At 35.8% G+C, this 13,871-nt stretch overlaps 1 protein-coding gene across 3 annotated transcripts in view; it reads left to right on the top strand.

The window, feature by feature from the left end:
• SENP1 (SUMO specific peptidase 1) overlaps positions 1-13,871 on the top strand; it is a 52,293-nt gene that overhangs the window by 18,855 nt on the left and 19,567 nt on the right. For all 3 annotated transcript variants that reach the window (XM_041735373.1, XM_041735372.1, XM_041735374.1), the window contains 6 exons: positions 5,878-5,981; positions 6,090-6,373; positions 8,250-8,304; positions 12,167-12,205; positions 13,060-13,144; positions 13,415-13,570. In XM_041735373.1, coding sequence (XP_041591307.1) covers positions 5,878-5,981; positions 6,090-6,373; positions 8,250-8,304; positions 12,167-12,205; positions 13,060-13,144; positions 13,415-13,570 — 723 coding nt within the window. The remainder of the gene's footprint in view (positions 1-5,877; positions 5,982-6,089; positions 6,374-8,249; positions 8,305-12,166; positions 12,206-13,059; positions 13,145-13,414; positions 13,571-13,871) is intronic.

The raw sequence follows: 13,871 nt of genomic DNA, 5'->3' as shown, positions 1-13,871 counted from the left end.
AATTTTGTATTGAATCTGAAATATTCAAGCAGAGCGTGGCTGAACTAGTAAGTTATATTTAGTAGGGAAAGGGTGGATAAGAAACTGGCAGCAGTCGCCTTTGCTGATGAGAGCTGAGCAACAGTTACAAAAGTGAGATTTATTTTTCACTTTTGTATTACTCAATTCAGTATCATATGCATTATTACAAAAATAGTATTTTTAAGTTACTGGGGTTGTGCTTTCTCCTGGAGCCTAGGCAGCCTGCAGGGTACAGAGAGACTTGTGAGGAAGCAGACAACAGCAGCATGGTAGGTGGATATTGACTTCCCAACCCTCTTCTACCTCATGTGGCTGCCACTGAGATCAGTGAGATTCTTAAGATTATCTGTGTTCGTTGTAAGCCCACCATTCACCCACTAGTCAAATAGTCCTTTGGGCCACTCGGCCCCTCCTCTTTCACTTCGACCTCCAGCATGAGAACTTGGGCCAGCTGGATAATTTTCAACCCTCCAGGTCACAGGCTGGCTTAGTATAGAACATGAAGTCAGAGTTCCCTTTCCTTCTATAGATGCCAAGGATAGAACCTATTCCATCAAACAGATGCAGAAAATTTTGCTTCAGTTTGTTGTTTGCTTCAGTTGGTCTATATTCTGCTATGAAAAGTGAGTCACTTGTATTACAGAAATATAGAATCACCTGTATAAAACAAAATATTAGACCAAACTTCATTAGATTATCAATAGATCATTTATATTTAGTCTTGGATAGTACAGATTATCTAGATTAAAATACAATACTTTCCCCCCCCTGGGAATAACGAATTTATTGGCGGGAGCTTACAAAGTGGAGGAAAAGTTATTTTCCATGCAAATACTGTGCTCTCCAAGGGAGATGCAATTGCTTATGTTAAGGAAGGAAAATTGTGTATCAATCTTACTGCTGGATTTATTAACCACCTTCAGGAGTATAAAGCCATCTATAAAATTAACGTGATGTTTTTCCCACTGCACTCTTCAGTCTTACAACAGGAGTTTAAAGAGAATATGTAAAGAAGAATTTGGAAACATGTAAGTGGTGACGAGACAGACCACCACTTGGGTGATGACTGATGCAAGGACATCATTAAACAACTGCACTGTCCAGTAGGGTAACCACTGATCACATGTGTCACTTAAATTAATTCAGGTCAAATAAAATAAAAATTTAGTTTCTCAGTCACATAAGCCACAATTCAAGTACTCATTAGCCACATATTGCTAGTGGCTACCCTGGTGGACAGTACAGATAGAGAATATCTCTAATATAATTAACACTGTTTACAGGATATGGATTTGTTTGGGAAAGAGAAAATACTAGGGATTTCAAAAATGTAAAATGGCAAAAACAATTTTTTTAAAAAAAGAAACAGATAGGGACGCCTGGGTGGCTTAGTGGTTGAGCGTCTGTCTTTGGCTCAGGGCATGATCTCAGGATCCTGGATCGAGTTCCATATCGGGCTCCCTACATGGAGCCTCCTTCTCCCTCTGCCTGTGTCTCTGCTTCTCCCTTTGTGTCTCTCATGAATAAATAAATAAAATCTTAAAAAAAAAAAAAAAGAAAAACAGATAGTTTCCGTTCACTTATATGTTGCTTCCAGACATGCTTCTTTGCAACATACTGAGCCACATTTTAAGATGTTGGACTTCCTGACTTGTCCTGATGACACCGATGGTTTTATTCTTTAAAAACAAAACAAAATGGGGATCCTCTCTCTGTGTCTCTCATGAATAAATAAAATCTTAAAAAAAAAAGAGAGAAAGCCAAACTTTATAATTTTGTTATAACCTAGAATTTTGGACTTAAAACCAGAAAGTTGTTGAATTATGTCCTTTTGATAGTTGAAATTTATACAGTACAAAACTATTTCTTTAAACAGAATTAAAGTTGGGAGATTTATAAGGTTATTTGAGTAATTTATAACAAAAGGTTTTACTAGTTTCGTAAGATTTACTTTGTGTTCTTTGTTGAATTTTTATAATTTTCAGACAGTTTAGTTTTATGGTGGAAGCTTTTTTTTTTTTTTTAAAGATTTTATTTATTCATTCATGAGAGACACAGAGAGAGGCAGAGACATAGGCAGAGAGAAAAGCAGGCTCCATGCAGGGAGCCAGATGTGGGACTCGATCCCGGGACTCCAGTCCAGGATCACACCCTGAGCCGAAGACAGATGCTCAACCGCTGAGCCACCCAGGTGTCCCGATGATGGAGCCTTTTAAGAGAAACAACTAAATGCAAGAATCTGCCACTTTATTTATTTATTTATTTATTTATTTATTTATTTATTTATTTATTATATATTTTTCACATTTAAAAAAAATAGATTCAACACCTTAATTACCTTTATACCATTTTGAACTTTCCTTGGTCTTTTATTAGGTTTAAAACATAACATGAGGGCAGCCTGGGTGGCTCAGCGGTTTAGTGCTGCCTTCAGTCCAGGGTGTGATCCTGGAGACCCAGGATCGAGTCCCACGTCGGGCTCCCTGCATGGAGCCTGTTTCTCCCTCTGCCTGTGTCTCTGCCTCTCTCTCTCTCTCATGAATAAATAAATAAAATCTTTTTTAAAAAATTAAAAAAAATAAAACAACATGAGCCAATTTTTTTTTACTTTAACATATTATCCAATTATTATTTCCTTTCCTCTTAGTTTCCTAATTTGCTTACTCAGTAGAAATAGTTTAATAAGTAATGTGCAGAGAAAGATGTTTCCTTTTACTTTATAGTACCAGATGCCTCAAAAAAGAATTGTGTTTATAAAGTGACTTACCTTTTTGCATTTTCTTTTGGTAAAGCCAAGTGTTATATGTTCTTTTGAGAGTTTCCGGGACTATCTTTTCTTTTCCTTAGGACCTGAATGGTCCTAAATAGAAGATAAATTCTTGTGGCCTCTAAATTAACATGTAGGACAGTGAAAAGTTCTTAATCTTTTTCCTATAATTTCTTTTTTAGACTATAAGTTAGTTGAAACTGAAAGTATGAGGCTTCAAGAAACCTCAGATAATTATTTGGAATACAGAACTTCTATTCCTGTTCATTTTATGGTGTCTAGTGACTGTGAGGTTGTTCAGGCTTAGACAGAAGGTTTTCTTTGAAAAGCTGGGGAAAATGACTTGTGGATGACCTATGTGTGTTGGATTTTTAAAAATCAGTTCTTTACATTGAATTAATATAGGTTTGTCATAATTAGCTGAATGACTTAATGGCACCTTGGTTCTTCATGTTTTATTTAGAAGTATAAAGATTTATTCTAAGAAACCATTTTGCTATGTGATGTGAAGGAGGAGAGAAGTGTTTTTATACAGTTGAAGTCTGTAGGGTACACAAGCAAAGATCTTTCTATCTTACTGTTCTCGGTATGATCTTGAAGTCTTCATGTGATGGGTATATTTCTTTACATTTCCTTGGTATGCAAAGTAATCTCTTAATGGCTGTTTCTCTGCTTTATTTTCCTCCCTATGATGTGATAATGCAGTCAAAGCTTTTTAAAAATCTAGTTTGGTAGGACAATGGAAATGAACTAAAATGATTGGTTAATTAAGAATTAATGGGGTGCCTTGGTGGCTCAGTCGGTTAAACCCCTCCCTTTGACTTGGGTCATGATCCCAGGGTTCTGGGATCGAACTGCGAATCAGGCTCCCTGCTTGGTGGGGAGTCTGCTTCTCTCTCTACTCCTTCTCCTGTTCTCTCTCTGTCTCTGTCTCTGTCTCTGTCTTTCTCTCTCTCTTGCACACGTGTGCTCACTCTCTCTCTCTCAAATAGATAAAATCTTAAAAAAAAAAAAAAAAGAATTAATTTCAATGATCCAGGTGGTATTACTCCTTTGGTTTGCCTTTACTCCCTCTATTTTACCACTCCTGTTAATCCTATTGTATTGTTGGTTATGAATTAGATTATTTGGTGTAGTGGGAAAGTGGGGCCAAAATTTACATTGAGGGGTGTTAAAAAATTTCAGTCATTAAAGTACTAGATAACACAGCTTTCCTGTGTATAGATCACTATGGAGTTGCCTGGCAATCTCTTAAAATCTAATAATCTGTAATGATGCTTCATTCTTTGCACTGTCTACTTAAAGAACCTTTATAATAGCAAATTTAGGTTTTATTAAAGGCATTTATTTTAATTATAGTTTTTAAATTTATCCCTCAGATGCTCATGGCTTCCTCAGTACAATAGCCAAAAACTACAGATTTGGTAATTGATATCAATGTTTACCTGCTCACCGTTATCACTTTTGTGCTATCATTGAAGTACCTACCCAATACTGTAGACTGTCTCTTCACAAACACTAGAAAAAAGAGCTACTGTTATCTTAAATATATTATTAATGTATAAGGGGTAAAATAATGGAATTTATTTTATTCGTATAGAAAATTTCAACTTGCTTTTTCTCTTGGGTCTATTTTTCCACCAAAAGTTTAATTAATTCTACTTTATTACTCATCTATTCAAATTAAATTTAGCTCTTTTTCATAAGGAGTTGTCATGCTTCTTTGTTCAAGGTGAATCTTGTTAGATCAGTAACATTATAGTGACAATGTGATTGAAGTTTAGTATGTAGCAATTTAATACAAGAAATTTGATCAAGAAGAAAAAATTTAGAGTCTGTTTGCATTTGCATAAATATTGCTTAATTCATACTGCTTTTAACATTTATAACTGAATAAAATGTTATGCACATATTGAAATGTCATAGTGCAGGATGCTGCTAGCCCCAGCACAAAGTATTAAAATTATTTCGTGAAGATTGGTGGTTGTATTAAACTTATATAAGATTTTTTTTTTTTTTTTTAAGGACCAGGGCATATTATTTAGTGAATGCAGCCCATTGCTTCAGGGGATCAGTATAGAACAGATACTTTCCTGTGATTACAAGTCCTTATATAATCCAGTTCTCTGCTAAGTGACCTCATTTCTTAACTGCTCTTCTGATTCACACTGACCTTACTTTTCTTTGCACACATCAAGGACATACCTGTCTGAGGGCCTGTCCATTTGCTATTCCTCTACCTGGAATAGGCTTTTATAAATTTCTGTGATTTACCTCTTTCTTGATACAGGTTTCTTTTGAATCATCACCTTTTTAGGTGGTTTTACTTGTTATTTCCCCTCCATCACTTTCTATTCCCTCATCTTTAATTTTTTCATACTAGCTGACTAGTCAGTCTTGTTTGCCATTCCCTTTAACTGTAATGTAAGCTCCATAAGGACAGGAATTTTATTTTAGTCAGCGCAGTATCTCTAGTGAGTATTCAAGTTAGCAAATGAATGAATGTTAGGAAGTACGTGCTTTTCCCTGAATTCAGTAGTGGGGCTTAGGAAAAAGAGTAAATACTAGAGATGGAAATCCATCTCTGGAAAATACTGATACTTTGAAAAATTGGGTAGGATAGAAAACTGCAAGGTGTCCCACTCTGATTCTGACTATTCTGGTTACTTCCTTGTGGTTTTTTTCTAGTAGATGCCAAGAATCATGGGGGTTGTTGGAATCCTAATTGAGAGATCTTCAAATGTTTTGTTTCTGGGACGCTATCAGTTGACTCAAAAGTGATTGCCTACTGACCTTCTGGTTTCATATCCTATAGTTTCTCTGCACTATTATTTACTTACATATGTGTCCCATAATTTTCCAAAGTATATGGCATTTCATTTAACTCCTTTTACAACTTTTCTAGAATATCCCTAATGATAATTCTTAATTATTTTGAGGGACTCTACCTAAACTTTAGCAGAACTTCTGGGGGTCTAGATACTGCTTTGAAAAAAACTTGCAAAAAAAAAAAAACAAAAAAAAAGAAAAAAAAAAAGAAAGAAACTTGCCTCACTGGATGTGTCTAATATTTTTTCTTTCTTTTATAGACAGTCCAAGAAGAAGAAAGAGAGATTTACAGACAGCTGCTACAGATGGTCACAGGGAAACAGTTTTCTGTAGCCAAACCTACCACACATTTTCCTTTACATCTGTGAGTCACAGAAACATATTTCAAATGAATTTAGGTTTTTTGAATTTGAACAGAATGAATTTTGCATTTTGTTATTTGATACTGAATTTTATATTTTTCTCTTGCTAGGTCTCGATGTCTTAGTTCCAGTAAGAATACTTTGAAAGACCCACTGTTTAAAAATGGAAACTCCTGTGCAGCTCAGATCATTGGCTCTGATACTTCATCATCTGGATCTGCCAGCATTTTAACTACCCAGGAGCAACTGTCCCACAATGTATATTCCTTATCATCTTATGCCCCAGATACTGCATTTGGATCCAAAGATTCTGAGCCTCTCCATCAACCCCAACATCATCACTCTCTTCTATATCAGCCAGATAACTTACCAGCTTCAAATACACAATCAGAAGGTAAAATTGGTTTTGTATATTTTCTGTCCTAATAGCCAGTTAACGGTTTATGTGAATTATAGGCAAGGTTGTAATATACATGTAACTTAATTAACATATAAGAAACTTTAAATACGGATAATTCAGTTAGCCATACTACAAATAAACTACACCTTGCAAGTAACTTGCTTTTTTCTTACAGAGATGCAAATGATTTCATATATTTTTATCTAGAAGATTAACTTCCTGAGCAGAGTCTACAGTCAGTACAGTCAGCCCAATTACTTCAGTACTTTCTCTGTTTCTAGTACTTTACAATGGCCATTAAGTACTCTGAAGTTCTCAAAGTTTTGGAACATCAATTAAGTATTGAAGTATAAGTTATTAACCTGGTAATAATTACAAGACTGTATAGTACATTTGTGCATTTTAGAATGGTCATCAGCAAATTTTGGAAACAAAAAGATTTTCCACCTAATTTTCAGCGAACCAAAATATCTACTCTAGTTAGCACTCTAGCTAATGAAGGGTTTCTATGATAATTTTATTTCTTTGCTTAGTTTTCCCCTTCTTTAGTTATGTGTTATGTGTATTTATGATAGTATATATTTAGGTATATAGCTTAAAACCAGTTTTAGAGGGGATCCCTGGGTGGCACAGTGGTTTAGCACCTGCCTTTGGCCCAGGGCGCGATCCTGGAGACCCAGGATTGAGTCCCACGTCGGGCTCCTGGCATGGAGCCTGCTTCTCCCTCCTCCTGTGTCTCTGCCTCTCTCTCTCTCTCTCTGTCTATCATGAATAAAAAAAATAAAAAAAAAAAAAAACAGTTTTAGATTAAGTGGTTATACATTAGGGATATTTTGATAGATCAATCTCTAAGCTCTTCCCTCCCTCAGATGGTTTGATTATTCTTTTTTAAGCTATTCCTCACTTACTTAAAATTTTCACTTGAGGATTAAAATCGTTGATGTCCTCATTATATATATATAGCTACTTGTATTCATGAAAACCTTTATAAAATTTTGTGAGATAGTTTACTGGGAACTACCATTAAAAAAAAGCCTTTAGGGCAGCCCCGGTGGCTCAGCGGTTTAGCGCCGCCTTCAGCCTAGGGCGTGATCCTGGAGACCAGGGATCGAGTCCCATATCAGGCTCCCTGTGTGGAGCCTGCTTCTCCCTCTGCCTATGTCTCTGCCTCTCTCTCTGTGTCTCTCATGAGTAAATAAATAAAATATTAAAAAAAAAAAAGCCTTTAACCTCAGAAACATAAGTTATATGACAAATGCTTTGATGAAACTAAACTGAAACAAACATACTATAGTACATTGAAGTGTTTGCTTACTTTTCTCGTACCATTTAATAAATATTTTAAATGAAATTCTAATCATTAGAACTTCATTAGGACACGATCCTTTAGAAGGATTCCTGCCTTTATCAACTCTGAAAATAAATGATGGAATGGTAGAATTTTGTACCTGTTCCTTTCTGTCTTTCTGCCTTCCCTCCCCCACCCCCTCGCCTTCACCTTATTCAGTCTCATGGTAGTTCATGAACTAAAGACTTTTGAGAAATCTTGGCTTGTTCTTGTTTCCCAGAAACAGAAAGAAGCAGCACAGGAATCAAGCACAGCCCAGGAGTAAATGATGAAGGGCATATATATTTGTATTTTAGAACAACTGCTTTCTTTGTGAGGCACGCTCTTCACTGGGCCCTATTTCTGGCTTGGTGAAAATGGACCTGCCTCTCTTTCTCTTCCATCCTGCCTTTGTTCTTACATTGCATTGTTTTTATGAAAATAAAATATGACAAAGTATGGGAACTTAGACTACAGACCTCTAGAGTGTATAACTATGTAGGATTTTATTAATAATGATATGCTCTTTGTTTCTTTCTTTAGGATCGGACTCTGTGATTTTACTCAAAGTGAAAGATTCCCAGGCTCCAAATCCCAGGTAAGCTTTAGAAAAAGGACATTCTTGACATGCTGTTTTCTTTTTAGTTGATGACCTATGTGTGCTAGGTCCTAATACAGACACTGGGGATAATAGCAGTGAACATAAATGAAAGCTTTGCACTCAAGGAGCTTACATTCTGGTTATACGGGGTGTAAGGAAAGAAATGGGGGACAAATAGTGAACAAATAAATATATATGTCTGGTATAATAAAGGCTGTGGAGGAAAATAAAGCAGAGTAACATAGAGACTGGGGTTTATGTGGATGTTTATGTGGATGGTCATGGAAAGTCTGATAAGTGACATTTGAGGAGAGTCATGATAGAGGTGAGAGGAGGAGCCGTATAGGAAGATGGGGCTCTTTCATGTTTTTATTACATGCTGAACTAGAATGTGATATGTACTTATTTATGTTCATAGTCAGTGTTCCTTTAGCCTGGTATGTACCCCCTACCTCAACTTGTCTATCTAAAGAAGCAGGAGTCTTTTTCTTATCTTTGAAGTCTCAATTCAAGTATGATCTTCTATATAATACTTCTACATGAAACTTTTTGCTCTGTAATTCAGTAGATTTACTTAGATTGCAGTTTCTTTGCCATTGCTGTTTCTGTGACCTTAGCAATTCAATTGTTGGAATAATAGTATCAGTTTTTCATTGAGGAAGTTAGAAATAATGAAATGTTCTTGTTCATTTCAGCTTGTGTACTTCTTTGCAGCTCTCCTATATGTCCTGAATTTTAGATATTTAAAGAAAAATTCTCTGTTATAGTTTCTCAAGGAGATTTTATAGTATGGAGTTCTTACTCTTTTTTTTTTTTTTTTAAGATTTTATTTATTTATTCATGAGAGACAGAGAGAAAGGCAGAGACACAGGCAGAGGGAGAAGCAGGCTTCATGCAGGGAGCCTGATGTGGGACTCGATCCCAGGTCTCCAGGATCATGCCCTGGGCTAAAGGCAGCGCTAAACCGCTGAGCCACCCAGGCTGCCCTGGAGTTCTTACTCTTTATAAATTTTTTTTCTTGAGTCAGACCTAGATTCTGCTCTCGTCCAGGCATCATGTAACTTCAGACAAGTTACTTTTCTGAAGCTTAGTTTCCTTATCAATGAAAATGCCAATATTAATACCTTAGTATTTACTGTGGAGGTTAAAATACACGAAAAACACTTATAAAAGTGTTTTCACATGTACTACGCAAAAGTAGGTATTCCCTCTTGGGAAAAAGTCGATTTCATGTAAAGAGTGCTTTTAGTTCTTTATGGTTTTTTACTCAGTGTGCCTTTCCTTTATGGAAGATTTCTCATAGTGATGCCTGAAGAATGAGATGGAGGGAAAAATGGTCTGTTGGGTAAGGCTGATTGAATAATGCTGTTTATCGAAGTTGAAGCCCCCCTCTCCCAAAGCTTGGTTTATTGGCTCTTTATTCTTAATTTCCCACCACTGCCTCTTGGTTAAGTTCTAGCAGGGAAGATCTGCCCTTATTATTTCCCAGAATATGCCATGTCGTTTCCTGTGTTTGTACTGTTATACATGCTGATTCTAACTCTTGAAATTTCCTTTCTGTCCTTGTCTACTTCTTAAATTATTGTTTTGCTTTACAGAATCTGACTTGGGTGTTGTTTTTTTTCTCAAGACGTTTCTCTGACTTCTCTAGAAACCATTAGCCTTTTCCTCTAGTACTTCTATCCCTATATCTTGTTCATTACTAATACCTTGCACTGATCACCTAGTGTTGATCATAATGCCTGGCAGATGATGGGTACTTAGTAAATAAAACATGCATTTTCTTGAAATCTTGAAATGCTCTCTTGAGTAGCTCAGGTACTCATCATCTCCCTGTTGGTTTAAGGCTTTGGTTTATTGAAAGGTGCATTGCAAGAGTAGAAAGCAGTCTTTGGAATTGGATGCATATAGTTTCTAATTCTGACTTCCAAGAAAGATTATCCTCTGAACCCCAATTTCCTTTGCTTTATACTATGAGTAATAATTCCTTATTAAATATTCTGTTGAGTATAACTAGTATGAGAATTACCATGAGGCTAAACTACTATAAAACCTCTAGAGCAGAATTTCACACAGCACTGAGCAGGTGCTCATAAGTTGTTTTAGTTATTACTTTGTGCTTCAATCATATGAAAAATAATGTATGATCTCTTTGAAAAGCCAAAGATTTTGCTTTCTCTCCTTGCATTTTACTTTCCTAAGCCAGCAAATACCTTGATCCATTGAAGAGAAGTACTTTTCCCTTAAATTATTCATTTATTCAATAAGGAGTGAGTACCTGCTGTGTACTAGGCACTATTCTTGGTGCAGAGGGTACGGTAGTAAATACGAAACACAAAAATTCCTATCCTCATTAAGTTTATGGTCTAATAAAAGAAGCAGATAAATTTCAATAGCATGGTCTAATACCATTAAATTCTGGGGAGTTCTTGTCACTTCTTTATATTGTGCAGTAAATGTGTTTTCATGTTCACTTGTTTTTAGTATCACACACTAAGCCCCTCACAGTGCTACCACTGATCTTTGTGGCTTTTTATCGTTGTTACATCAGTATTCACTGTGCCAAGGGTGTAGGCTGCTTATCATATGTTTTCCCCTTATTAACCTCAGTGACAGTGTGGAGGCAATAGAATAGCATGTTCATTGTTAAATCCCAGCCTAAGGATGACTGGGAATACTGATTCTCAAAAGATAGGCAAAGGAGAAAGGGATAGTCTGTCTGTCTGTCTGTCTCTCTCTCTCTTTTAAAGATTTTATTTATTTATTCATGAGAGACACAGAGAGAGGCAGAGACACAGGTCGAGGGAGAAGCAGGCTCCCTACCAGGAGCCCGATATGGAACTTGATCCCAGATCCTGGGATCCCACCCTGGGCCAAAGGCAGACACCCAACTGCTGAGCCACCCAGGCGTCCCAGGAATAGTCTCTTGAGTCCTTTCCTTCACTAGGACAGACTAGCAATTGAAGAACTGAATGGGACTCTGATTTCCATATTTTACAAATCTGAAACTAAGACCCATGGAAATGAAGTGACTTGTTCAAAGTCACAAAGTGAATCAGGGACCACTCTGGGAAATCCAGGTTTCTTAACTCCCAATTTGATGCTTTGCTCTGTTTGCTTGTTCTGTGTATCTAAAAGTTTTCTTTGGAAAAGTTTGTCTTCTGTTTGTTTCTGTGGGAGATCCTTCAGTTAGGGATTGGCGAGGAGATGAGGACATTTGAGAAGAGCTAGAGGCTCTACAAGAGAGAACATGCCTGTAAAGCTTCTGCTAAGCATTATTCATTTTGATTGTCAGCAAGAGCTGCATTGATTGGATTTGGTCGCTCATCTTTAGAGGGAGTTGTATTGCTGATTTTCCAGTGTGATGCATTGGCTCACTAGCAATTTGATATCGACTCTTGTGTCGGTGGGGATTTTCAGTGTTCACTATGATTTGGTTGAATATATTTTGATTCAAGTAGACTGACAAGAAGTCATCCAAGATTTGACTAAATCATTAATAAGTCTGTCAGTCTGAACCATTTGGGAGGAGTAATGTTATAGCTTATCATATTATCTTGACAAGTGATGTACTCCTCCGCGTCATACTGGTCTCTTCATGCAGGTAAAGAGCTATGCTACAGTTAATTTCTCTGCTGAACTTTGAGTCATCTTTTAAACTAGTATATACACAAATGACTCATACTTATATTCTTTTAGTTCACAGTTGCCATTGTTTTATGTAATTTAGGACCTTTTATTTACTGCATACATAAAAGCATTCTTGTAAATTGTTTAAATGGTAAATTTTCTTGGTGAAAATATTTGAATTTTCTTAGAAGCCTCCTGTTCATTTGTCATTTTCTTCCCCCACCCATAGTCCTACTTTTTTCCAGGCAGAGCTGTGGATCAAAGAATTGTAAGTTGTTATTTTTTGGCATCATTTTTCCTTCTCCATCACTTCCTTTCCAGTTAGAAGTAGTCAGCCAATCATCCTACCTATATTTAATCAGCAAATATTCCCTATTTAATATATATTTATATGACAACTTTTAAGTTATTGGGTTTTTAGAGTTCTATTGGGGTTAGAACATTTCTATGCTCAGGTTTATTAAATATATAACAACTGCTGAAACTAAATTGAGTTGAAAAACTTTCAAAGTTAGGTTACATAGAAGGGAAAATAAATGCCACAATTTTCACAATGATCAAACTAATTTATTGAATAATTCACATTTCTGGAATTTGCAAAATTACTGAAAGTTTTTAGTCTCCAGTTTCAGTAACTCACTTTGAGTTATCCAAATCCCTGGTCTTGTTCATTTTTTAGAGAAAAAAAATTAACTCATATTTTAATTTTGGATTATAAATACTTGAATTAAAACCTCAGTGATATATTATTTGCTCTTTTGAGATTCAGTCTCATTTTTTGGGTTTCTAGAATGAAGCTTCAGTTTCTCCATAATCATAGAAGCATGCTTTTTAAAAAAAAAGGACTACACATTTACAAATATCCACAAAAGTCACCTGTTCAGATTTAGCAGTAAATTAATGATTTTCATCATTTCAATAAAATTAGGATAATTTTAATAATACCATGTGGTTTCTCTCAAAATATCAGTGTAGTGATAGAATTAGTGATATTTTAATATTTCTCTTAAAATATCAGTGTAGTGTAAGGAGTTTAGACTTTATATTCAATGCTCATTGTGCAATGTGCATGATACTAAGACAGTGGTCTGCTTTTGTGTCATGTTCCTTTTCATTTCCTAGAACTAGTGTTTATGATTCTCGAGCGCGGGAGAGATTGCGCCAGATTGAAGAGCAAAAAGCACTGGCATTGCAGCTTCAAAATCAGGTAACAAAAAATTGAGGATAAGATTGTAAATAAATAGCATATCCAAGTTGAAACTAATTTGGAAGATTACCTGGATTTGGGATCAAAGCAATTATAATTGCAAGATGTTATGGTGGCATAGCATTATGCCATTAGCATGCCATTAGCATTATGCCATTGCAATGTGCCAGATTAGTGTATATCCTTGATCTCTCCAGCTAGTCCTACTCAGTGTATGTAGACAAGGAGTAGTTTTCTTTATCCCACTTACTCTAAAGTTCTGTTTTGCAGAGATTGCAGGAACAGGAACATTCAGTACATGATTCAGTAGAACTGCATCTTCGTGTGCCTCTTGAAAAGGAGATCCCTGTCACAATCACCCAAGAAACAGAAAAGAAAGGTCATAAGTTAACTGATAGTGAAGATGAATTTCCTGAAATCACAGAGGTAAATTACATACTACAGTTTCTTATGCTAGCAAGTGTGTTTAGAAAAAATACTTTGAATGAACTTCAACCACAGAAATAACAGAACACCTGGCATTTAAATTGTATTCCTCTTATTAGAGGATTATTGAAAATTGAGGAAAGACTTATGGGTGGCTTTTCACAGCTTTAGTGAAAAAAACATTAAATAAATTTATGTTTCATTTTATGTACATTTTTACTTTTAACGTATGTGTTTGACATCAAATAGTAAGTTGAGACAGTAGTTTTTAAGTAATATAAAATCAGTATAAAAATTTGGA

Source organism: Vulpes lagopus, chromosome 21 (genome assembly GCF_018345385.1).
Source record: "Vulpes lagopus strain Blue_001 chromosome 21, ASM1834538v1, whole genome shotgun sequence".
Classification (NCBI taxonomy): Eukaryota; Metazoa; Chordata; class Mammalia; order Carnivora; family Canidae; genus Vulpes; species Vulpes lagopus.
This window is presented reverse-complemented; position numbering and strand designations above follow the sequence as displayed.